Source organism: Amphiura filiformis, chromosome 11 (assembly GCF_039555335.1).
Source record: "Amphiura filiformis chromosome 11, Afil_fr2py, whole genome shotgun sequence".
NCBI classification, from domain to species: Eukaryota; Metazoa; Echinodermata; class Ophiuroidea; order Amphilepidida; family Amphiuridae; genus Amphiura; species Amphiura filiformis.
This window is the reverse complement of record NC_092638.1, coordinates 34955852-34983755: the sequence shown is the minus strand read 5'-3', so window position 1 is coordinate 34983755 and position 27904 is coordinate 34955852. Positions and strand designations below refer to the sequence as shown.

Sequence of the window (27904 nt, the reverse complement as noted above, 5' to 3'; positions counted from 1 at the left end):
ATATTATTATAGCACTGCTATCATCAGTAGATAGCATCTTATTCTAGTATTGCTATCATCAGTAGATAGCATATTCTAGCATTGTTATCATCAGTAGATAGCATCTTATTCTAGTATTGCTATCATCAGTAGATAACATCTTATTCTAGTATTGCTATCATCAGTAGATAGCATCTTATTCTAGTATTGCTATCATCAGTAGATAGCATATTATTCTAGCATTGCTATCATCAGTAGATAGCATCTTATTCTATCATTGTTATCATCAGTAGATAGCATCTTATTCTAGTATTGCTATCATCAGTAGATAGCATCTTTTTACTATTGCTATCATCAGTAGATAGCATATTATTCTAGCATTGCTATCATCAGTAGATAGCATCTTATTCTAGCATTGCTATCATCAGTAGATAGCATCTTATTCTAGCATTGCTATCATCAATATATAACATCTTAGGGGCTGTGCAATAATTATGAGCCGGGGGGGTACAATTTCCAAACGGCTCACCAAACGGCTCGCCAAAAATCGCTTGCCCCCCTCTCGGCCCGCCAAAAAATCTTTGCCCACCCCCTTGCACATGCTAAATTTGTGGGATCCCAATTTCCAAACCTTTAATGGTCTATATACATGTTGCGAGCACAGCGAGAAGGAAAATTTGCATATTTAAGCATTTCCGTACGGTTATTATAGTATACTTTACCATCAGTAGATAAAATAATTATTATAACAGCGTTGCTGGCATCAGGATAGCATCTTATTCTAGCATTGTTATCATCAGTAGATAGCATCTTATTCTAGTATTGCTATCATCAGTAGATAGCATATTATTCTAGCATTGCTATCATCAGTAGATAGCATCTTATTCTAGCATTGCTATCATCAGTAGATAACATCTTATTCTAGTATTGCTATCATCAGTAGATAGCATCTTATTCTAGTATACTTTACCATCAGTAGATAAAATAATTATTATAACAGCGTTTCTGTCATCAGGATAGCATCTTATTCTAGCATTGTTATCATCAGTAGATATCATCTTATTCTAGTATTGCTATCATCAGTAGATAGCATATTATTCTAGCATTGCTATCATCAGTAGATAGCATCTTATTCTATCATTGTTATCATCAGTAGATAGCATCTTATTCTAGTATTGCTATCATCAGTAGATAGCATCTTATTCTAGTATTGCTATCATCAGTAGATAGCATATTATTCTAGCATTGTTATCATCAGTAGATAGCCTCTTATTCTAGCATTTATATCATCAGTAGATAGCATATTATTCTAGCATTGCTATCATCAGTAGATAGCATATTATTCTAGCATTGCTATCATCAGTAGATAGCCTCTTATTATAGTATTGCTATCATCAGTAGATAGCATATTATTCTAGTATTACTATCATCAGTAGATAGCATTGTATTCCGGTATTGCTATCATCAGTAGATAGCATATTATTCTAGCATTGCTATCATCGGTAGATAGCATATTATTCTAGCATTGCTATCATCAGTAGATAGCCTCTTATTCTAGCATTTATATCATCAGTAGATAGCATCTTATTCTAGCACTGCTATCATCGGTAGAGTAGTAGCACCTTATTCTAGCATTGCTATCATCAGTAGATATCATCTTATTCTAGCATTGCTATCGTCAGTAGATAGCATCTTATCATAGTATTACTATCATCAGTAGATAGCATCTTATTATACAGGGTGTCTCAGAATGATCTATACCGTGTTTGAAAAAAATATTAGAAATATATAGTCAACACTGTACCTAATTTTAATAAGTGCAATATGGTGGTACACATGTCTCCTACCTATCCTGTGACTTTCATGGAAATAGCTTGATTCGTTTTGGCGTGACGTTGATATCACTGAAAATGGGCGAAAACTGCATTTGTGTAATTTACAGTGCAAAAGCATCGTAACACATGGATGCTTTATCACCATCGTCCAGCCGTACTGTGCAATGGAGAAATCTTACACCAAATTTGGCACAGATGTTGAGCTTAAAACGCTGAATAATTATTGATATTGGATTAAGTGAAACATTTCAATATGACTTCAGATATTTAACTCGAAACACGTATTTTTTGTGTGATTTTACCACAATTTTTACCCAAAATGTCATTATTACAGAGGATATTAACTTCTTCAAGGATGATCCTCTGCAGTAAATTTTAATCCTCCCCGTTGCGTAGCTGTGGGTTTACCAATTTACTGTGGACATAAATAAATGCTGCGACACTATGGAAAAACATTCTCTAAAGTTTTATGACAAGTCCATCTCTGCCAGCATTTAAAATGACGAAACTCACGCACCTCAATAATTACTTCAAAATTGCCGCCAAAGAAAGAATAGTATAAGGTCACTCAAGCGTAACAAACAATTTATTTAATACAAGGATTGCTTCGTAACATCATAAATATTCTATATATATTTAGTGGAAGTAAGGACAGGACGCAACAAATGTACCTGCATAACATTTTCCAAATACGTTTGTGCTGAACAGTTAGTAATTTTACAGGTTTTCAAAATTGGTTGTTTTATCAAAACTTGGAACTCACCAATTTTACGCAATATCATGTAACTTCTATAAGAAACGTCCAATTTCTAAAATCGAAAATTCCCAAGAATTTTCGATTTAATAATGAGCGGTCCAGTAGCCTACCTTGCTGCAACGAAGATCCGACAAATTCCATTGAGCCCTGTTGGCCTTGACCTATTTTGTGATATGATATTGGCCTCTAGGCCTAAGTCTGTAACATCCTTGGAAAACATTAACAATGTAGGCCTATAGGAGGCCTAACATCCTTGGAAAACTATGCAACTTTCTCATTTTGTGATTCATAGGCCTAAAAGTTGCCAACATTTTGAGATCAGTTGGATTAAAAAAAGGCGGGGACGGGCATTCCCCCAAACTTGGACTGCCCCCCCCACACACACACTTGCCCCAGTCAAAATAAGAAAATAATCCAATTTGATTGAGACACATTTTGGCATTTTTGCAAGTCATGTAGAAAACTGATCTACAGCCGCAGCCAATCAACCAAAATTGGGGACCGTTCACAAACACTTGTAAGGGAGGGCCCTGATGCAAAAAAGGGGGGGGCCTGAAATTTTTGACCCTCCTAAGGGGGGCCTGAAAAAAATGACCACAAATTTTCCTGGAAAAATTGAGTTTATACCGTATGCTTTTCTATAATGGGGTTGACCCATAATTTTCATGTCAAAAAGGGGGGCCCTGAAATTTTTGAGGTCTGTAAAGGGGGCCCGAAAAATTTTCGCGATGAAATTTTTTTGCACCAGGCCCCCCTTACAAGTGTTTGTGAACGGTCCCTTGAATTATTGCTCCCGGGGGTTCGGCTGTTCCATCATAGACTCTGAATACAGAGTCTATGGTTCCATACACACACCACCAGGGGCGTAAATCCATTTTTGAAAGTGGGGGGGGGGACACACTGACAGTGGGGGAAATCAATACAGTAAAAATGGACGCAAAGCGGCCATCGCGTTGCGCTTGCGCGACGCAGGGGGGTGTCTGAGGGGGGATGTGCCCCCCTCAGAAGTAAGAAACTTTTGCAAAATGAATACCTAATTGAAGCGATTTGGTGGCCCATTTTGGCACTATTAGTGTGTAAAATTTTACTTTAAAAAAGCCAAAAATTTGTGAAATGACAGTCCACAAACCCTTTCGTGGAAAAGTTTTCCGTAGGCCTATAAATGACATAAATTGGCAAATGTGGAAAGCAAAAGTGAAAATGGCTACTTGTTTAGCCACTATACAGGGGGTGTCTGAGGGGGATGTGCCCCTCAGAAGTAAGAAACTTTTGCAAAATGAATACCTAATTGAAGCGATTTGGTGGCCCATTTTGGCACTATTAGTGTGTAAAATTTTAGTTTAAGAAAGCCAAAAATGTGTGAAATGACGGTCCATGCATGAAGCCTATGTGGAAAAGTTTTCCCTATTATTGTAGGCCTATTAAATTATATACATAAATTGGCAAATGTGGAAAGCAGAACCGAAAATGGCTACTTGTTTACCCACTACGCAGGGGGATGTTCCTGAGAAGTTGAAACCATTTGGTGCATCATATTTACACTATTTAAATCATTGCTTAAAAAATAAAGGGTCCGAACTCAATTAGCAAAATGTTAAATGTTACACAGGTCCACTGATATGTTAGGCCTATATAAGACCTGCCCCCTGAATCCGCGCCTGCGGGTGTAGAAGTGAAAGCGACCACTTGTAGGGGGTGTCTGAGGGGGACGGCCCCTTCAGACGTTGGAAAATTTCTCAAAATAAAGGTCCAATTGAAGTCATTTGGTCAAAATTTTACTTGAGATTTGAGATTCACAATTACTAAAGCATGCATGGATTGATGTTGAAATCATTTTTTGGTGATAAATGTGACAGGCCCTGCATATAGGCGGGCCCGCAGGAATTTTCACAAGCTTATATGGGCCGTGGACCCACCTTCACGCAACGCCTAAAATAACCACAGGCCTATATATAACGGACTGTGCGGTTTTTGTAGGCATGGGCAGTGATGGGCATACTCAATTACATGCAATTTAATCTTTCTCTTCTTTTTTCTCCCTTTCTCTTCTCTTTTTCCTTTCTCTTCTCTTTTCTCCCTTTCTCTTCTCTCTTTTCCTTTTTTTTTTTTTTTTTAGGGGTGGGGACCAAAAAGTGGGGGGACATTTGATATTGTGTCCCCCCACTTTAAAAAGTGAGGGGGACGTGTCCCCCCACCCGATTTACGCCCTTGCACACCACCACTCCACCAGCCTATCATATGCCCACACCACGGCCCTGATTTGGCAAAACGATCTAACTTGAAATTTGGACATTTTGAGATAAATCCATGTAGGCCTATTGGGTAATGTGAGAGTGCTCTTTCTATTGGTGACATCCTCAAATCACCACCGCCGTGCTTCGTTTTGAAGATACCAGAGCCTATCTTGACACTTTTTTGTCACTTTTCATGTTTTTAATGTGGTAAAATGAGCTATCTCAAAGTTAGATCATTTTACCACATTAGCCAAGACCCTAGGTAAACCCAAATGCATTGATGATAGCAGGGCAAAACAACCTACCGTAAAATGGGGTAACTTCGGTCAGCGGGGTAACTTTGGTCGGTCAAATATATTTTTTTAAATGGTCATATTTTCGTACAGCAATATTGTTTTTAGTCATATTTGGTGTCAATTTGTTAAGAAATATGTTTGGAAGAAATAATAGTCGCTCATGTGTAATTTCCTTGAAATTTACGAAAAAAGCGGATTTTTGACCAAAATCAGCATTTTTTACATTTTTTCAGAAAAATAAAATCGATATTTGTGAGCAAGGATGTGTGTTTGATTAATTTTGCAAGGTGTCAAATGTCACAAAAACAACAACTTGCCCATATTCAGCAAAGATCAATTTTTTTGATTTTTTTTCCTTCATGGAATGTAATACTGTGACCAAAGTTGCCCCAAAGGCGGGGTAACTGTGGTCAGGTCATTTTGAACCCCTAGGGCACCCTTACAAAATTATTAAAAAAATCTTTTTCAACTTCAAGGTGTAGAAGGGAACCCTAATGTCACAAAAAAGAGTTAATTAGAAATATGATTGGTTTTGTTTGGAAGCAGTGGTTTAAAAACTCTGAAAAGTGCCCAAAGTTACCCCATTTTACGGTATCTCAAGATAGCCTAGATCATTTTACCACGTCTTGCTATGTTTATTTTTGTTGCGAGGTAAAACAATGTAAAATAATCTAACTTCCTAAAAATGGTTGTCATTTCAAAATAACTCAACCAAATTAGCAGGGTAGATCACATGACCGTGCGGTCACATGACTGAGCAGCATCACAAAGTCAGGCTGGAAAGTGAAATGATCAACATGATGGCTTACAGTTTGTTGACGATTGCTCTGTTATTTACAACATTCAGTTACATTGAAGGAAAGAGAAATGTGCTTATTATGCTCGGTAAGTTATTGGTTATGTTCTGTATAAAGAACAATATTTCTACTGCTTTTGGTTGAATATCAAAAGTTAAGCTTACTTTCAAAAAAAGAAAATGCTGAAAATTTTGCATTGACCATTCCCGGGGCGGGGACCATTCATTCACTCGCATGACCATGAACTTAGAAGGTATGGCCATGAAAAGTCACAGGGACATATGTCTCATTCATGCATTGAAATTAGACCTTCTCTTTGCCGTCATCAACCTGTTGAATTATATGTCCAGAATTACATGGTAAACCCTAGTCCGAATAATCAGACCCAGAACAAAATGGGTTGGTACAATTTGTGACCCTACTTCTCATACCCGACTTTTCATACCCCACTTGACCCGACTTTTTTTCATTACAATAAATCTGTTTAAATATTTCTATGAATACTTAATAAAGTGTAAATGATGTCTACTGAACTGACAAGGCTAAATCAGTGTGATTAGTGAAAAATCATATTTTCGAAAACATTTATAAACCTCGCACTTCCTCGTTCGCTGCCATAATCTCCAAACCAGTCATTTATCTGTCTGTCGCATTAAGGTGGTATTAGAGGCATTGTGGAAGTGCTCTATGCATGTTTAAAATATAGACTAATTGAGTAGGGCAATGTTTTAAGCTAATCGGACATACGTTTTTATTATTCACATATTTTAAATTTATTTGTAATTATTTTTTATCAATAATCAATGAACCAATATGACTCGGAAGTGCTCATTATATGTAATATATAACATTTTTATTTAATAGAAAACTGGTTTCAAAAGGGGGCTATCACTAAATGGGTGGATAATGGATTTGTTGGACTGATTTGATGTCTAAACATGCTGTAATGAACTTCAGCCTCAGCATATCAACTAGAAAATTGCATATTATGTCTTTACATGTAGATCTAAAATGTTTTTTCTATTTAAAAGCAAAAACATGTTAATAAATTGAGAACATTTCATTCCAACAATGCGCATATGCCCCCATAATCATGATAATGTCTACATGATAGGCCTACATCTGCTTTACATCTCAATGTCGCTCCGGTTATTCGTTAAAACAAAAATATTTTTGTACCTTGGCCTAGATAAAAAACATTCCTTCTTTATCGTTGAATAAAGAAATGAAAAAAAAATATTGAAGAAAAGAAGAAAAAAAAACAAAACAAAAAAACAATCTTACTAGAGATGTGACGGTCATACTATGAATTCAAAAGTTTAAAAAATGTTCCGAAAGTCATAACAGAAGAAGATCAAAAGAAGGTTAATTAATGCGGTTGTGGTTATGCCAATAATGGCTCGGCCCATTAAAAAGACAGTTCCGAAAATCATTACAAAAGATGCCCCCATCCCATTCCAAAAGAAGGTTCTAAAAGTCATCACAAAAGAAGGTTGATGTTTCAAGTTTGTTTTTCAATATTGCTCCGGTTCGTTACCAAAAATACTGGCACTGTCAGGAGCATATAGCCAGCTTTCTTAGTCGAGGGGGGGATTTCAGGTAGGTTGGGGGACAAAAAATTCCCGGTTGCATCAATTTGACCCGGTAATTATCGGTGGAGCATATAAAAAGGTCTATATCAGTTTTTAAGCGACTGTCATGACTGTAGGCTAGCCTACATCATGTTAAGTTCGAGCTTCCAAAAAGAGCTTTATTGAGACATTACTTTTAAGGCTATGGCCCATGATCGGGATGAATTTTGGCTCTTTGCCCCTTTTCTTTTCCTTTGCCTTCCCGATTATCTCTTTAATATTTTGTCAAGGGCATTTTTCTCTTTAATGCTTTGTCAAGGGGTCACTCTTTCCCCTTCCCCCACCCCCTCCCGCTGACTACGCTACTTTGTCTGCACTGTATGGAAACAAAACACTGTCAGGAGCATATAGCCAGCTTTCTTAGTCGAGGGGGGGATTTCAGGTAGGTTGGGGGACAAAAAATTCCCGGTTGCATCAATTTGACCCGGTAATTATCGGTGGAGCATATAAAAGGTCTATATCAGTTTTAGCGACTGTCATGACTGTAGGCTAGCCTACATCATGTTAAGTTCGAGCTTCCAAAAAGGGCTTTATTGAGACATTACTTTTAAGGCTATGGCCCATGATCGGGATGAATTTTGGCTCTTTGCCCCTTTTCTTTTCCTTTGCCTTCCCGATTATCTCTTTAATATTTTGTCAAGGGGCATTTTTCTCTTTAATGCTTTGTCAAGGGGTCACTCTTTCCCCTTCCCCCACCCCCTCCCGCTGACTACGCTACTTTGTCTGCACTGTATGGAAACAAAACACTTCTTTAGTTTTCATTGACTACTTAGAAGCTGACGGGTGGGGCAACTATAAGTAAGTTTACATTCTGTTGAATGTCAATAAATGAGTCTCCCCCATGTTTCTACTTTTCATGTTACTCCAGTTATTCGTTAATGAAAATATTTACACCTTTGATAAAATTCCTTTATTTTGAATGTGTTACTACTTTTTCTGTCGCTCTGGTTATTATAAGTCCTTTGGTTTCCATCTTAGAGATGTGGCGACCATACTATACTCAAAATCAAAATGAAAAAAAAATCCGAAAGTAACAAAATATCTATACTATAAAGAGTATATTAAAAAGTTAGGCCTAAAACGAATTAAAGGTCTAGTGACTCTAGTCAAACAAATCAAACTCAAATGATTCATTTTCAAATTACATACCTGTACCTTAAAATCTTCTGAAAGACACAAACGGTTTTGTCTCAGCCATTTATTAATTTCTAGAATATGCCTCAAATACCACCTTAAGATATACGCATGACGACATAAACTTTTTTTATTGTCATTGCATGCAGTAGGCCTATTTAGCTCTTTTACTGCTAGCAACATTTGGCATTTATTGAACATTGACTTCAACGTACCACCCCACCAGGTTCAACCAAGTTAGCAGATAAAGGTATAACCAGTTATTGACTTTTCTCCTGGTAATTGGTCAATAAGCAAACACTTATTGATTGGCTTGAGCAAATTAGTCCGGGTGATTTCTATTGCACAGGGCTCAAAACTCATCAATGCTAATTGTATCTGGATATCGCTGAAGGAGGCTTTGAAATTTGCTATAAAAAAATGCTTGAAAATGCTGTTATTTTAGTCGATAATAAAGGAAATGTGTATAGTATTTGTTCAATATTTGATTACCTACTGAATACGCTGCTAATATCTCACAAAACTTAAAAAATAAGTCGGGTCAAGTGGGGTATGAAAAGTCGGGTATGAGAAGTAGGGTCACAAATTGTACCAACCCGAACAAAATATTAATTTCTGACATGATCCTGTTCTGGGTCTGAACTGTTTCCATGAAATCTTGATGGCAAATTGGACAATTAGAAGCACATGGTTCTACGTGACAGCTTTTTAATCCCTATTCATGTTACGTGAATCACGCTATTGTGGACCATCCTTCTGATACTTGAGTGTTTGGACAAGCGGAACGGTCTTCTGTCTACCTCTCTGTTTGTAAACAAACCAGGAGGTCGAAATCGTCCTCATCGCCGAATACGAAAGTCAGCGTAATAGTACGGCACTAGGTAAACCCATGCCTGCCGACTTTTTGCATAGCCTTGGCAAGCCTCCCGGCCCTAGGCTTGGGCTTTTAAATACATGAATATTATTAGGCAAAATAACAAATTCTCGATCATGAGATAGAGGATGTACCTTCTACGTCAGCATACTTTTCATAGAATAACACGATCGCACAACCTGCATGACTGAACCTTGACCTTGCCTAGCAATGACTTTGGGATTGGTCAATTCTCAAAAGCTGTGTTTGCGCTGAAAGCGCCAGTCTTTGCGTAGTATGCTTGACGCAAATAACTGTGCGTATATTGTACCGAAGTTGGCTCTCATGATCGAGAATTTAATATTTTGACTATAGTTTAAAAATAACCCCTTTTTTCACAAAATTGGGAATGATCATGTGTACACATAGTCAATGTTCTAAGTGATAACACCGGAAGTGGATCCCAGTGGTAATTCTGAAGAAGCCATCACTCGCCAAAACTTTGAAAGTCTAAAAATATTTTTAAAATAGGGTTGTTTTTGACGACGGTGTACTCAAAATTAAAAAATCTGGTACATTTTTTTGTGAATCCTGAGAATGTTGAAAATCCCAAGAAATCGTATCATTTCTTACTAAATACTCCTGGATTTCACTTTTGTGAAACTTTTGTGCCTTCCTAATATTCAGCAACTCACTCAGTTTCTGGGGTTTGTTTACACCGATTACGTCACTAACTATAATTTAATAGGGACTTCCCAGTTTGGGCGCTGTGGGCATGTGTTCTTTGATGCGTGTTCTTGAAATGTTAAAAAACTTGAAAGAGGCACTTTTGTAAAGTATACTTGAAATGCAACAAATAGTGAGTAATTTTAAAGGCTAATTTGTACTAGTTTTTGTGTAAAATAGGGTAAAATAGGGGTAACAAATATGCAGAAACCATGCAAAATAGTGGGTATTTTTTTACTTTGGAAACGATCATGCATTACGCCTTTGAATAGGCAGTGACAATTAACCCAGGGGATCCACATTTCCCGTGGGATTGGCCGCTATTTCTGGTGATTTTTGCATCCTTCGAAATTCCTTGGATTTGTCAATGGAAAAATGTAACCAATATTATGATGATGAGTGATGACGGGCGTGGCAGTGGCAGTCATGATGACAAGGAGGATATCATGATCACAATATGAAAAGTGATCAGAATGGGCATAGATACACAAATCGTTGTTAGGTACGAAAAACCTCCTAGGTGTCATTGGCCCCTGGACATGTTTAAAGCAAAATCTCGTAAACCGCTTGGCAGCTTTGTTTTAAACATGTTCAAGGGTCACAAACTTTGTACATACATGAGAGGCTTATCCTGCCTAATGACGAAATGTAATAACTTAAAAAATAACACTATTAATAGTACCAATGTTTTTGGTATTTCCTTGGTTGCAGGTGACGATGTTGGCTTTGAAACTCAAATCTACAACAACACAGTCAGCAAGACACCTCATCTCAATGATTTAGCCAAAAGAAGTGTCTTGATCCGCATGCGTTCACTTCGGTTAGCAGTTGTTCCCCAGTAGGTCGGCCATCTTGACTGGCATGCCACAGCACCAGAATGGCATGTATGGATTGCATCATCTTCCCAATCACTTCATGAGTTTCGATAGTGTGCAAACTTTGCCGCTGATACTGAAGAAATCTAATATCAAGACAGGTTTGTTGAACTTGTTATTTTCAATTGATTCGTACATGTTCGATTTTGTCAATGCTGCTTGTCAACCATTTTTTACATTCCAAATCTTGTTTGTTTTCCCAATTTTTGTCGCCACCAAATAAGTCCGGACAGGAGATTAAAAAAAATGAGTTCTGTTGCCTGTGTAGGGGCCGTGTATGCGTATATTTATGTATGTGTCAACAAAAATGTTAACCTAGGCTTCTTAAGATAATTTCTCCTATGCAATGATGGGACTAAGCCCGGGGGGGTACTCAGTACAAATGACCATACGGGGACGTGCCGCAAACATGGGTAGCATTTTCGGCCTTTTGGTATATCAATGACCCCTTTTTCCAAGCCAATTTTGTTATATGGATGGGTCCTTTTTTCAAAATTTTCTCAATTTTTTCAGAAAATAGCTCAATTTTGCTCGAAATTTTCCCAAAATTTTTGGGAAAATTTGTAAAAAAATAAGCCAATTTGGCGAAAATTTTGACTTTTGGTATATCGATGGGTCCAAATTTCTTGAAAAATTGGTATATTTATGGGTCCACTTTCAAATTCTCAGCGGCAACACCCCTACCAAAACCAAACTTGAGTACCCCCCGGGGGACTAAGCCACAGTGATTCTCGGGAGCAACAGATGTGATGTGAAGTATTTTGCAAACATGTTCAAAATTTTACATTCTCTTGACCAAACATACAGGTAAGTTAAATGTTACAGATGTATATTTACCCAGTTAAAGATTGTATAAGGTAAAAAAATAATGGGGACCGTGTGAGCCAGACAGGGTCTAATTCTGCATAAAACCGGGCAACGTTATTTCTATAGATCTGGTGCGCATTCAAATTGCATTGTATTGCATCGTAATTTCATTTGTGTCTATGCTAATTATGTTTACACAACATGAACTCACATGTTTTCAAGCAAATTCACGATAATAGGTGATCAAAAGCGATCGGAATGTTACAAAAGTACAGATCGCATTCAGCTTACTTCATATGAGATGATCTTTGGGAAAATACGGCATAATTTGTCTTGGTGTTTGCGGAATGCCATGCAGTAAAATATTAATACGCTATGGCAATTCATGATTGACAACTAACAATCGGCGTGTCCTTCAGATCCTCCACTGTCAATTTCTTATCCACTCACTAATCCTCACAAAAGCTTTGTGTTGATTACGTAATGTGTGGAGGCAAATTGCAATAAGTACAATGAAATAATGAGTAGGGCGGGCTCGAGGCGGTAACAGTATTGTTCTCCAAAAAAACCCGGAAGCTTGTCGTTTGGAGCTCTAGCTGAAATACAGCAAGATAATGTAAGATAGTAAATGTAAACCTGTATTTTAGCTAGAGTATCTCGAGCTAGTGTGAGCCCAAACATACTCTTTTTTGGCCTTATGAATTTCTATGGTATTTTATATATGGAATGTTCCTTCATTTGAGGTCATTTTACAAATATTTCTTGTCTTTTCTGATTGCATAATTCAGCAGGACATATTTTACCTGACGTTCTGTGTATATAATTTACTAATCATTGTGTTTTGTTTTGTTTAAATTGTTACAGCTCTGACAAAAGCAGCTCCCCTTTCCAATAATTCAATCCGACAGTGGTGTGGTCTGGTTTTCGGAACAGTGACACAAGCTTGTGAATATACTGACAAAAACAAGAGTTCACCACACCGATGGGTGTTCTTATCAGTATATAACACTTCCCCCTTCTCAATAGCTTTTAGTGATGCCCCGATCAATATTAATATTTCAGAATGACTTACTGGTACAAGTGAAGTGTGAATGCAATATTAATGGATCATGTTGGTTTGAAATGCAGATTTAACAGATGTTCTTATTTAAACATGAACTATCAGTATACAGTAAGCCAAATAATTAAGGTACCAGTTACATTCACCCACTGTATATCCTAAACAAAGGCAGATATGTCATAATTGGAACCAACAGCCAATAGCTGCATCTTTTAGCTCGAATCTAAAACCTAAATTCGTTGACATTGTTCAAGAAATAAAGACACGGCGACCCAAAAACCCAAGGAAGATGCTAATTTAAAAGTTGCAGTTTGCCACATTGCATGCCCGATTGATTTGTATACAAAGCGTTCGACAACAAGAGAACTAGCGCCGTGCTTTCATTGATTGGCATGAAAAACTAGCGTTGTGCTTTCATAGATTAGAACACAAAAGTGCAACTTTTTATTTCATATCTTCATTAGGTTTTGGGTCACCGTTTCTTTAATTTTCAACTAATTTCAACAAATAATTTTTGACACATTTGTCTTTTTTTTTTTTTTCTTTCCATTTTTATTCACCTGTACTTGGGCCTGGTGGAAGGGAAAAAGAACATACAGACATGGTCCACCAGACCCCAACTTAATTACGGTAACCAAGATAGATGCAAAGATACAATCAGATTATGACAATGAGATTTAAATAGTACTGCCCCACCACGACAACAGGACCCAACCAATACCTCTGTTAAAAAATTATTAAAAAAAAAAAGAAGCAAATGCTACGCTACCAAGAGTGATGAAAAAGGCAAGCAGAAAAAGAAGTGGTAGCCCAGCAAAAGCATGAAAACACAAAGGCAACTGTTGGGTCCCCCTGCCATGGGTGGGCAGAATCAGCACCATACAACATGCATAATAAGATCAAGCAACTCATGTTGGTTACGAGTGCATAAAAAAATTAGACCAGGGATTTTCTACACAAAACACAAACCCCCCAGACACCCCACACACAAACATGCAGGACAAGTGACAAGACAAAACACTGAAAACTTTCCCATATCACAGTCCAAATAACATGGTCCACCATGGCAAAAAAAAGAAAAAGAAAAGGAAAATTAAAAAAGGGGTAAAAATATATAAAACACACCATGATAAATGAAAATTGCATCCCATTAAAAACCAAGATCAAAGGAAAACTTCTTAAAATGGTTACCCAGTTTTCCCTTGCTTTCCATAATTTTATATTCTGTGCCAAATTTAACTTTCACCATGTTCTTGTAAGCTTGAAAACTAGGGTTGACATCTTGAAATTTGCATCTATGAATATAATATTTCAAACATAAAACAAGAAAGTTGATGGCATTTTTGTGCTCAGATTCTTCAACATCCAAACCAAACATTTTCTGAAAATTTGAGAATCCAAAACACTCACCGGTTTTACTTTCAATCAAGGCACTCAAGCTATCCCACAAACAAGTAATTTTTCACATTCACAAAACAAATGTACCAGGGTCTCATCATTTTTTTACAAAAACAACAAAATGGAGAATCAGTTCTACCAATCTTATGAAGAAATTTATTGGTACAAACAGCTCTATGAAAAACTTTAAAGTAAAATGCTCTCATCTGAGTTTCAATACTGCAAGTAAAGTTGTTATCATGAATTTTATTCCATTCAATATCGTCTTCAAGATTCAAGGCATCAATCCAAAATAGTTCGGTGTTTACAGGACTGTACTTTGCTTTCAAAATATTGTAAGAATACTTGGTAATTTTGCTATTTTCAAACAAAGTAGCAACTATGTTATCTAAAATATTCACCTGAACCGTTTTGGGACTGTAGAACCAATCAATTAAAATACCATTCATAAGAGAGTTGTATTTTCTTCTGTCCTTAATAGAGATATCAAATTCCATAACAAGATCTTCAAATGTTTTCACTAAGTTATGACCTCTATTAAGGTCATTCAGAGTGCAAATACCATGTTCAAACCAATCCTGATAAAAAAAAGAACTTCTTAGTTTTAAGACGCACCTTTCGGTTCCACCAAATGGAATTCTGAAGATGATAGTCACAGTACCCTAGGTTCTCTTTCACCTTATCTCTGAACAAATACCAAACCCTGAGGGATTCAGCTAACTGTGAATTTTTTAGCAAAGCAAGAACACAGTTTGGCGCATCAGCTTTCCATAAAACTGTAGTATCATTATGAAATACCTTAAGAACCTGTGTCTCTAAAAGTTTCCAAAAGCTATCATAATTGGGGTCTAATAAGTGTTTAGACCAGACTAATTTCTGAGCTTGTGAAAAAGCCTCAACGTCAATCATCGCAACCCTCCATCACTGTAGTCATTGAATAAATAATTTCTTTTAACCCTGTCATTCCCACCATTCCAAATAAATTTAAAAAACAAAGTGTTCAATCTCTTAAAAAATGTCTTAGGAATTGTAATACACAGAACCGAAAATAAGTCATTTGTCTTTATTTAGGATATACAGGGGTGAACACAACTGCTACCTTAATTCTTTTGCTTACTGTATATACATGTATGGCCCAGGAACGACCACCTGTACATGATTTCTGGGGGAATTACTGCCCTCCCCTCCAGTACACTTCCGATCCTACAATGTGTATATATTTGATAGTTATTTCTTCTTTCAGGTATAATCGGGAAGAAACATGTCGGACCAAAATATGTGTACAAGTTTGATTATGAACAGACAGAGGAGAACAATGCCTTGATACAAGTGGGTGCAATATCACATGTATGAAGGATAAAGTGAGAGAATTCTTTAGTCTGCATGGTGACGAGTGAGTATTCTTATTCAATTCTTTCAGGTATAATTGGGAAGAAACATGTTGGACCAAAATATGTGTACAAATTTGACTATGAACAGACAGAGGAGAACAATTCCCCGATGCAAGTGGGTCGTAATATTACATGTATGAAGGAAAAAGTGAGAGAATTCTTGAGTATGTACGGTGACGCGTGAGTATTCAATTCTGAATCTGCAGCTTACACGCAATAACCGATCAATTTCAAACTTGTATATTGTTTTGTAGTATTGCATTTGCATATTAACAAAATGTTAATGAAAAAATAATTTGTATATTTTGCCTAAACTCCCGTTCAGCAGCCTACATGCAATAACTGAGTAACTTTCACCTCTTGTGCTATGCTAAGTGTACATAATGTATTAATGATTTCATTTGCATATTCTTTGTATTTACAAACCTTTGTTATTTACAAACCTTCATTTTTCGAGGGGCCACCTTAATTACGAACCGTGTAATTGTAATTTCAATGTTGCATTTTCACAGTGGTTTCCTGCTATATATCGGATTTAATGATTGTCATCGCTGTGGAGCGCCAATTCCAAAAAAGAAATGGGGTGAATTCTGTGAGAGATTTGGTGATGGCATGTCCGCCAAGGGTGATCCCGGACTGGAAACCTGTATTGTATAAGCGGAAGAGGTCATTGTGCCTCCATATTTACCGGATACACCTGCAACAAGAGCTGAAATAGCTGCACAGTACACCGGATATAGTAGATTGGATGCAGGTAGATGATTGATGTGTGATTGCAGTGTTAATTACCTTTTGGTAAATCACACAAGCCTTTATTTGCGGGTATACTTGAGATCAGTGTCTTAAGGCCCTGTATCCATAGGCTGTTCCCTTGTGGCGTGTACCCTTGTTCCGTGTTCACTTGTTCCCATGTGACCTGCCACACAGACAATGAACCTTTGTTTTGCTTAGTGGCCGTATCCATAGGTTGTCTGTGTGGCAGGTCACATGGGAACAAGTGAACACAGAACAAGGGCACACACCACAAGGGAACAGCCTATGGATACAGGGCCTTATAATGACGTCACCTGTCAATCAAACTAGATCACGGTTTGTTTACAAGTGTCGTGATGATGACTTGCTGAACGCGGATTTATAACCGGGCGCCTTATTGTTAGTTTTGCACCTTTCGACATGCAAACCATCTCAAAAGTTAGGTCTTTATAGTGGGAAACTTTCTTTGGTGAAGGCACCATGTCCACAATGCCTAGAAAAGCTGCTTTTCGCCTTCGCCATTTGCTGCTATTCCCTTTCTATCAGCACCAGATAGATCGGTCTTCCTTTTACGCGCTGATTAACCTGTGTAAACCAATCAAGGATCGTAATTGACAGTGACATCAGACGCGATAAATTGCATTTATCTCTGTCTTTAATTATAGCTAGCCGCCGTTTGTCCGTCATTTTAGATGGGGGGTTTGCTCCTGGGACGGGCAAAATTCATGCCTTTGACAGATGCTGCATTATAATTATAGGTGTTGAGAAAGGCTGTTGACCTTTTTAGTAGATCATACAGATTTGCAAAGCAAGGCCATAGCATCACATATTTGAACTCTTTGAACCCCAATGTGCTAGTCTGGTAAATGTTTTAAAGGTCCAATCAGGACAGGCAATTGTAGTATTCAAATGACTGGCATATCTCAAATTCTAGCTAAAGAATTCTTTAGATTTTGTAATTGACATCATGCCAATGTGCACATCGTTTAGCGAACATTGTTACTGCAAATTTGAAAGCCGGGAAATGCACAATAATGATGTGCGCATGACAACATCAGAAGTCTAGTATTCACAAAGGCTTATGGGATTTATTGAAAAGGTGAATCCTGAATATGTGCAGTATTCGATCTACACACCAAAACAAAATGTTTTAAATCTTGATTTTAAAAACATCAGTGGACCATTATTTGCCACTTACCTTCTGTTGTTGGGGTGAACATCGATATCACATTCACATGCTAAATGATGCTATAGAGTGAAAGTGAGGTCAAGAATGGTCGTATGTTTTATTTCTTATTATTTTATATCATGTGATGATACCGTGCTTGAGCTCACTTTTGTTTTTGTATTCGCTAAATGCGCTACGCTTAAACACAAATAAGATATTTTCATACGCACTGCCGCTGTTTCCCTAAACATATTAAGCACATTAAAAAATAACATGGATATAGGAGATTGATGACTTGACGCAGCAACTCAGGGCTTGGTGATTTGCTGCATACAGGATAAAGGACAAAGAGAGAAGTTGGATTAATTTACCCAATGAACACCAGAACGGGGAAAAAGATTCTTGAAAAACAAAAACCGACCTCGCCTTACTGTTGAGATCTGGAAAATCTACTGGTTCACCCTGACTGAAGAGCAAACGTGAAGTGACAACACTATGCATCCTAACGATTCACCTGAATAACTGATCAATCAATGCGATATTGTCATACAACCGCTTTTAACACAACTGATAGCTTTTTAAGAAAAAACATTTATGATTATGTGATATCGATGTTCAACTCATCAATGGCAGGGAAGTGCCAATTATAAGAATGGTTCTATATGATTCAAGAATAACTCTATTATACTAACTATAACAGGTTTCTGCACTTCATTCTGATTTACACTGCATACCATCAACTCATTTGTCGTTTGACTGGCTGAATTAATTATACGCAATTCAGTATATGCACAACTATTGAAAAAAATACCATATCACCAAATTTCTCACAGAATTCATAATTCAACTTCTAACAATTGTTATTCATTTGGGGAATTACATGTTTGTTTCCTTATTTACCATACTAACATTTAATGTTGTATTTTGTTGATTTTGTTATTCCGGTTAATAATCCATACAACCCTTATTGACGACATGACCATCATTTTACATACCGTACATGGAGTGCAAGTTTTAAATGGGGTTATCTGAATGGGTGGCTCCATTTGAAATCTACACACCTTGTGTGGGACATTAAGGTCATGTCTAATATAGGTGGTGTATGGATTTCAACTGGTGGTGTATGGATTTCAACTGGAATAGCACATTTTCTGTCTGCCTCCTTGCTGATCTGATCTGCTATAATGAAAGACAAAGATAAAAAGACTAGTTTCCGTCTGACTTCATCTGTCAATCAAACTCGAGCACGGTTTGTTCACAAGTGTTGTGATGATATGAGTTGGTGAACGCGGCGGTAAAATCGGGTTCCTTATTGTTAATTTTGCACCTTCAAACATACAAACCATCTCAAAAGTTATGTCTTTATAGTAAGACAGTTTCTCTCACGAAGGCACCATGTCAACAATGCCTAAAAAATTTGCTTTTTGCCTTGTAAAAGTACGTAATTTTTCGCCATTTTCTGCTATTCCTTTTCTCCGATCGGCACCAGATAAATCGACCTGCCTTGTACGCGCTATTAACCAATCAAGGATCATAGAGAATTTGATTGATAGTGACGTCAGATGCAAACTAGTCTTTTTTATCTCTTATTATTTGCACATTTTTGAATTTATCTAATACCAGAACATAAATTTGCAACTCAATTTGCTATCATCAGGCATCTGATTGATGATGGTGTGACGTCAGACAACAAGGAAGTTCTTGTAATACTGGGTCCCATTCGTGTGACAACATGAAGCGGAGTTCCCCTGTCTTGTTTTATAGCAGGATCCTCCACTCTTTCCCATAAGGACTTGACCACCATCTTGATACAGGCATGGAGCAAACATTGGGGGTATTCAGTTTCTCTCAGAATGCTCTCGAGGGCTGCGTTATCATGCACGCACGACATCGCATACTAAGCGTAATTTGACATGCTTCATAGTGAAATGCATCAATTGGAAGATGCTAAAGATGATACGCAGAATTGTTTTCGTTTGTGTCCTCCCACCGTCGGTAAGGACCCGAATACCCCCAATTTTCTTCCCATAGCTGACGGCGCATTTGTATGTGGGGTATAGGGAGTCCCGGTTCTCCTCTCTCTAATTCTGTAGCCAACATATAACAACATAAAAGTCATCAGTTTGAGGCAGCGCTGTTGATACCATACACTAAATTGCACTATAGTGATGCCAAAGGACTTGAAAGAGTTCTTGAGCCTTACAAGAACTTCCTCGTCATCTGACATCACACCATCATCAATTGGATGCCTGACAAAGTCTGATGGTATTGGATGCAACAAAGCTAAGCGTCTTGAAAGCGAGTTGCAAATTTTAGACTAGTAATTGATGTTTTTTACAAACTACTGTGTAGTGGGATATTTTCGCTGGGTAAATTGTTCGCAATTTTGTCAATTCTGGATAGTTTAGTGGGTGTTGAATTTGTGTTTCCGAAATATATTCACATTAAGTACTATTTGTAATAAATATTTTTGCGGTGTTGACAATTTGCGACTGCCTGTTCGACCATGAAAAGCGTGAAAATTAACCCCCTGCAAAAATTTCCCACTTTACAATACTAGTTGAATAATCTACACCATGATATCTTTCTTGCACCATTCATTATTAATTTTGTCTGCTTTCTTGTGCTGTATAGCCCTTTTATGTTGTATATCGGCTTTAAAGACAACCATCGCTGTGGACCTCCTTACAAACCACTTTACGGGGAATTCTGTGAGAAATTTGGTAATGGTGTAGGGGTCATTCCTGATTGGAAGCCTGTCATCTATGACCCAGCTGAGGTTATTGTGCCATATTACTTGCCTGATACCATGGCAACAAGAGAAGAACTGGCCAAGTTGTATACAATATGGAGTCGATTGGATGCAGGTGAACTATGACCTGTTCCACTTTGACCTAAAACTAAGAAAATATTTAGTATATCGTTCTATCTGAAAAAAACAACTTGAAAAGACTCTCAATTTAGATATGGAAAATCTCAAGAAATTATTGGTTAGCAGTCTGAATTTTAAACTATACTGCGCCAATAAAGTATCCTTACACTTGGAAAAATAATCACTATTTCCAAACTGAACAATATTGGGATAAATTTGTTTTTTTAATAGATGCACTATCTAATCCTGCACATTATGACACCACATTTAATCCAATGTGACTTCAAGAAGCAAAGTTACAAGCATTTGATTAGACGAAGGTCCAGTTTTAAAAGTGACAAACATGCCTATTCAAAACCCCACAGACTAGACATCTGGTTTGAGAGTGGTGAATGGCTAATTTATGCGTTTAGCTTTAATTAAGAACAAAAGGACCAAAAGAAAACTGAAACAAAAGAACTGACAAATAAAATGAAAGTTATGAAAAGTACAGAGAAGCAAAAACTGAAATAAAAACTGCTTTAAATAACGCTTCATTGAAGAAGCTGTGTTTTCTCTTTGTTTCGCTTGTTGGAATCTTTTTGCGCCTTGTATAGACCAGTTTGTCACTTTTAAAACTGTACCTTCGTCTATTCAATTGCTTGTAACTTTACTTTTTGAGGTCACATTGGATTCGATGGGGTGTCATAATGTGCAGGAGAAGATAGTGTATCTATTAAAAAAACAAATTTACCCCAAAATTGTTCAATTTTGAAATTATGATTATTTTTCCAAGTGTAAGGATATTTTATTGGCGCAGTATATAAACATTATAGGACACATTACAGTGGAAACTCAAGCTCTGATAATACAAAAAACCTGATAAGACAAGCTTGATTTTCAGATCCCTGGCACTGGATCCCTATGTAATATGTGATGAATAAGGCAAAATCCTGATAACACAAACTAAATTTTGTGGCCCACAAATTTTGTATTAAAAACTTTCCACTGTATATACTAAAGTAACATCCTATAAAATCCAGCATTTATAAATATGGATCTGGTGGGGATGTGCACCTGTGATCCAAAAATTATACCAATTTAACAAAAAACTATACTCAAAAATATTAATAGTCTACATTTTGGATTGCATAAGTGAAGCTTCATTTGCAAACAATGGAAAATGTCCTCAAATTTGGCAAAAAAATATGAAAATTTTCAATCCAATTTTTCTTAGAAATTTTTGAAAAAGCAACCTTTCTCTGAACCAGTTTCTGGCATTTTTGTAATCCATTGTAATACCCAAAAGCTTGAAATTGGGTACCTCTTAACTGCATGTGCCTATAATCAATGTTTTCCACTTGGGGTATACATTATATCTTTAGGTTACTGAAAAGATTGACCAGTCTCATGAGAGTCCAGTCAACTATTAGTCACCTCTAGATGTCCAATGGTATGGGAGACAATGGGCTAATCCAGTTGAAATCCATACACCCCTATGGAAGACAGAACCTTAGCTTCCCACACAGGGGGTGTAGATTTCATATGGAGCCACCCATCCAGGTAACCAATTTGAAATTCACACTCCCTGTGCGGAAGATTAAGTTATGTCTTTCGTAAGGGGTGTATTGATTTCAACTGAAATCGCCCAATGTTGCCAATTAAAAGGGCGTTTCATGATCCACAGTCTCATCCCCTACTTTTCACAAAAAAAGTTGAGATTTTTATACCACTGGAAACCTTTGGCTACGTAATGTTTTTTGAACAAACAAATTCCTGCAGATTAATTTGTTTAGCGTAAAATTTGTATTTCTTTCTGGTGTACCAGAACGAACTGAATTACAACACAGTGGCCTACATGTATGTAGCAGTATAACACACATAATCATTCACAAATGCAAAATTGGAATATCAACTGAAATGTTGAGCTTAAGTTTTTTTCGTGGATATCTACTGAAAAGTGTTACAAAGGATGCTAGGATCACAAATACTCCTTTAAAAAGCAAGTTCCAGTATAATTGATTTACTTTTTCTACAATAGTCGTTGGCATAGGTATAACTCTGAATGGTACATATGACAAACTCCTAGTGATTATGACATCATCATTGAGGGACCTGGCAAACTTCTGTACTCAAACGATGCTGTGCGCATGTATTGGGTGAATTTGGGTCAATCGGCAAGACAGCTAATCATAGCACATTCCTACTTTGATTGACAGGTGCCATATGATTAGACGCAACATTCCGAGTTTTATCTGCTAGCGACTATATTTTGTTATCATAATTTTAGTGTTAAGATACTAAATGAGAGCAACTTTGATTTGATTTCATATAGGTGTGGGGATGCTGCTGAGTGAGTTGAAGAGTCATGGGTACCTGGATGAAACGCTAATTATCTTCACTTCAGACAATGGAATTCCATTCCCGCTTGCCAAGACCAATCTATATGAACCAGGGATGGGTGAACCGATGCTGGTATCATCACCCGTGAACACAGAAAGATGGGGAGAAATCAGCGAAGCTTTGACATCTACGACTGATATAGTGCCTACTGTGCTGGATTGGTTTAACATTCCAAATCCAAAATATTTGCAGGGCAATTCTATGTTGCCATTGTTGCTTAAAGAGCCAAGTGCAGGTAATTATTGTGTGGTATTAATTTGCAACTTTACTTATGTTCACAGGAACATTTCTTTTTGGGTTTTTTTTTAAAAGGAGCAATAATTTCCAGTGCAATCTGCAAATTAATTCTAGCAGATTTCAGCAACACATTTCTGTGAAACAAATGTTGCATTGCAAGTGCAACTATAAATCAAATACAAATGCACCAAATTTCAATACTAAATATGATCTAATTAGTGAGATATTAATTAAAATCTCTCAGGCGGGGTTCCACAAGGCACCTTAAATGGGCCTATTATTTTTATGGTTCTTGCAAATGACGCTGCCAGCATGAACGATCCAAAGAAACTCGCTTTGAAATATGTTGACGATTTAACTGTAATTGAAAACATCAATACCAGAAATGGTGGTACTATCCAAACTGATTTAGACAATTTTGACGATTAGGCTCTGTACAACAACCCGTCCAAATGCTTGTACATGGACGTCTCCTTCATGAAAGATCCCGAGGTATTACCCCCTCTGCGGTTATGTAATCAAAATCTTAAAAGTGCCGATGTAATCAAAATTTTGGGCATTAAGATCGCCAAAGACCTCAGTTGGGACATTCATATTGGAGACGTTCTTAGGCGTGCTTGTGGCCGGCTGTTTATGCTGACCAGGCTCAAAAGATTTGGTCTGAGTTGAGGATTTGGTTACTATCTATGTTGGTTTTGTGCGCCCCCTTCTTGAATACGCGGTGCCCGTTTGGCATCCAGGGCTTACTGAGAACAACACCTGGCTTTGGAGCGTATTCAGAAGAGGGTGTGCAGAATCATCTTGGGTGGTAACTACATTTCTTACCAAGATGCCCTCGTCAGCTAAATGCGCTGCGCTTAAACGCGAATAAAATATTTTCATACGCACTGCAGCTGTTTCCCTAAACATAATAAGTACACACAAAAACAACATTCACATGGGAGATGACGCCTTGCCGCAGCAGCTCCTCCGTGATATTGTTATACAATCGCTGAACAACCTCTTTGTTCAACAGCTGATAGCTTCGTAAGAAAAAACATTGTCTAATTCAATCCCTGTATTCTCACATAAGCATTTTCACAGTGGCGTATTCACAAAATTGGGATAAGATCACACAACTGAATTTCATATACTGTCGTATCTCTAATGCTCTCACCATACTCTCATGAAAATCGGGAGCAGATATAGAGATCTATAACTTTGATACCATATGGAAAATGTGATAGGATTTTTGAAGTCTTTTCTTAATGTTAGTTACTACAAAATGAGTATACACATACATTGTACAAAGCAACATATGTGATACAAATGTATTCCGAAAGAATGTCAAATCGGAAAATGTGTTTCGGGAGATACAACAGTATGTGGGCGACGATTTGTACATGAGAATATGAATGAAACAATATAATTACATTGTGCCTTACACCTTGTTATGTATTTTCAGGTTGGGATCAAGTCTACTCCAGTCATGACATGCATGAAGTCACCATGTACTACCCAATGCGTGTCACCAGAACAAAGCAATACCGTCTCATCCACAATCTCAACAACCGTGCTCCATACCCGATTGCAACCGATCTCTTCATGTCTCATACCTTTCAAGACATTCTCAACAACACAAAGAACGGCAAACCAACCCACTGGTACAAAGATCTGAAGACGTACTACTTCCGACCAGAGTACGAGCTGTATGACATCATCAAGGACCCTCACGAGATGACCAACTTAGCAGATAATGGCGAGTTTGTAGATGTCTTCGAAAATATGAAGAAGAGTCTGATGGACTGGCGACTTGCAACACACGATCCATGGAAGTGTTACCCTCATGGTGCTTTAGCTGATGATGGAACCTGTCAGCCGCTGTACAATGAGATCACACTGTAAATTAAATTAATTCATTGAGCCACTTAAAATCCACACAACCCTTATGGAAGATATGGTCTTAATCTTCCACAGAGGGGAGTACAGATTTCAAATGGAGTCACCCATTCAGGTAACTCCATTTGAAATTAATACTCCCTGTGTGGAAGATTAAGGTCATGTCTTTCAAAGGGGTTGTGTGCATTTAAAATGGAATAGCATATTCCCCAGGGCTGGAAAATGGGAAATGCAGGATGCTTTATTCCATGAAATTTTGGCTTTTGAGTTTGTTCTACAAATAAAGGAATTGTGGTAAATGTTGCTATTTTTATGGGAAAATTGGTTTATCTTCCCTGACATTGGTTTATTCCAATATGAATGTTTTGGGTCTTTCTATCGGAAGTCATTTTGTACCAAAATTCCCTTCTCACAAGGTAATAGGCATATTGCATAACAATAGATACAGTTCAGAGGTTAATCCGTCTCATTTGTTATGCAAGACAGGAAGGAATGTTGGTACAAATCGACATCCGGTGAAGAAACCCAGGTTATGCATATTGAAATCCATACACCCCTATTGAAGACATAACCTTAATCTTCCACACAAGGAGTGTAGAGATGGGGTTACCTGAATGGGTGACTCCATTTGAAACCTACCACCCCTGTGTGTAAAATTAAGATCATGTCTTCCATTAGGCTTGTATGGATTTTAACTGGTATAGTCCAGTTTTCCAGGCCCAAAATTGACAAATTTTAATACTTACTTACAAGTATTCTTAACCGTATTCTTATATGACTTATTCCAAAGCTAGGTGAAGGTAGCTACTTAATTTCCATCACTCTTACACTTATATGTGTCAAAATCTCTTTGAAATATACAGGAAAGTACCAGGGATACCACCAAGGACTATCCATTGTTTATTGGTGGTGGGTGATGGGTGATCTTGTACTAAATTATTTGTAGGTCTTGGTGAAACTAGTTGGTGCTCAACTTACACTGTGCAATGTATATATTTTATGCAGGGTTCATTATGCAAAAGCCACAATGCTATATTTAAAGTATTTACAACCCAATGTGACTCCATCAGTGTTTACCATAGCAGGCCATCTCATGTGGGGCCAACATGACAAAAAATCAATCTATATATATACTCACATTGCTTGTAAGATCATAATCAAAGCCTGACCTTATTTATTGTGCATGTGATGGTTTCTTTCTTTCCAGCGGCACTTTTTTCATTCAATTAACCATTATTTGGGGAACTATTTTTTTTATAGTTTGTCTTTCTTTGAGCGTGAGGAGTATCAGATGATAATTAGAAGATGTCATATAAATGAATGTAGGTATTCAACTTGATAGGGCATTCGCAGGGTCTTAGCTAAAGATTTGACGACAAGTGTCTGTCATTTCACCAAAACTCCCTGTCCAAATTTTGCACCTCTTTGGGGTTAAGTCTGTTCAAATAGCTATTTATTAGTTTGGTCTTGTTTTAAGTACTGAGAACTAATATTCAATGATTATTTTTAGAATGTAGCATCTGCCAGAGGCATTAATCTTGCCTGTCCCAGGAGTAAATTGCCTGTCCAAAATGACAGGTGGCTGGCTAAGACGCTGGTGGCTGGGACTGTAATCTAGTCTCCTAGCTACTAACACAAAATCAACAAATCTGCATTTGTTTCTTTTCCAACAGACTGTTTCAACCTCTTGTTTCACATTGTTAATGTTTTCTTTGATATAATATCAAGCATTTTTGTACACTTTTATACCAATTATCCTGTATAAGTTTGAATTAGAATTTAAAAATAAACAAATTTAAGTTAGTAGGTAAGACTAACATTTTGCACTATATGTCTTACAAGGTAACAAGTTCAACTATAGTCTGTCTCGTCTCAAGTTGAGAGTAACGCCATCTTGGATTTGGGCATTTCAAGCACCATCATTCCATAACGCAAAAGTTTGCACATGAATTCTTTTTAATGCAGCAGCCAATTAGGTAGGTGAAGAGTATAATGGAAACTATTTTTGGTAAGTGAAAGATTAAGGTGGGAGAAACTTTTCCAAACGACCCTAATTTGCATATATGCAAACTTTGCGTTGCGGAATGATGCTTGGAATTGCCCATTTCACACTTGTAGATTCAAACCGTGGTGCTAACCTAATCCAGCGGGGCCACTATGAAATCCAACATTGGGTTACTCTCAACATGGGAAAAGACCCAGTATAGTTTGACATTTTATTTTTAAGTATTAAATGAAATAATTAGGCACGTCTGGTTTTGACAGTTTACCCCATATGCGATCTATAATTTGCTGGATAACCAGCTATGTCATTTAGTAGCTTTCACTGAAATACATGTAAAGTGTTCATGTGAGCATTCTTGGTTGGATATAAATGTACTATGAGAAAACTTTTGTAAGGCACTATTTTTGTATGCACAGAAATAATAAATTTATATAAAAAAGACGAGAATTGTTTATACTGTCTTTTATTTGGTAGTGAAATTTAATTAATAAATCCAGTTGTCACTAGCCTTGGGAGTTTTAGCAGTGTAGCATCATCATCATCAACTAATGCCATCTTGGAGTGTAGCATAGGCCTCCTCTAACACAGGGGTAGTCAACCTGCTGGGCCACATGGGCCCTCAACAATGTCCAAAGCTCCCATCAAGCCATTTCTTACAAAAAATAACATTTTAAAATGTGACCCGTTGTTACAAAATCTTACGGGGGGCCTGACATGTTGCTTCATGAAATTTGATGTGATATTCTTATTTGGCTCTTAAAGGGGCATTTCGTGATCCACAGCCTCATCCCCCCACTTTTCTCAAAAAAAGTTGAGATTTTTACATCACTGGAAAC

General features: G+C 37.3%; 1 protein-coding gene and 1 long non-coding RNA gene across 2 annotated transcripts in view; both read left to right on the top strand.

The window, feature by feature from the left end:
• The window catches only part of LOC140164776 (uncharacterized), a 406719-nt gene that overhangs the window by 33268 nt on the left and 345547 nt on the right, over positions 1 to 27904 (top strand). The window lies entirely within an intron of this gene.
• Positions 5826 to 26156, top strand: LOC140164772 (N-sulphoglucosamine sulphohydrolase-like). The gene is given in 8 exon segments (XM_072188142.1): positions 5826 to 5986; positions 10954 to 11046; positions 11049 to 11072; positions 11075 to 11218; positions 15803 to 15953; positions 20329 to 20561; positions 22881 to 23183; positions 24630 to 26156. Coding segments are annotated over 8 exon segments (1524 nt in total). The 5' UTR covers positions 5826 to 5850; the 3' UTR covers positions 25070 to 26156.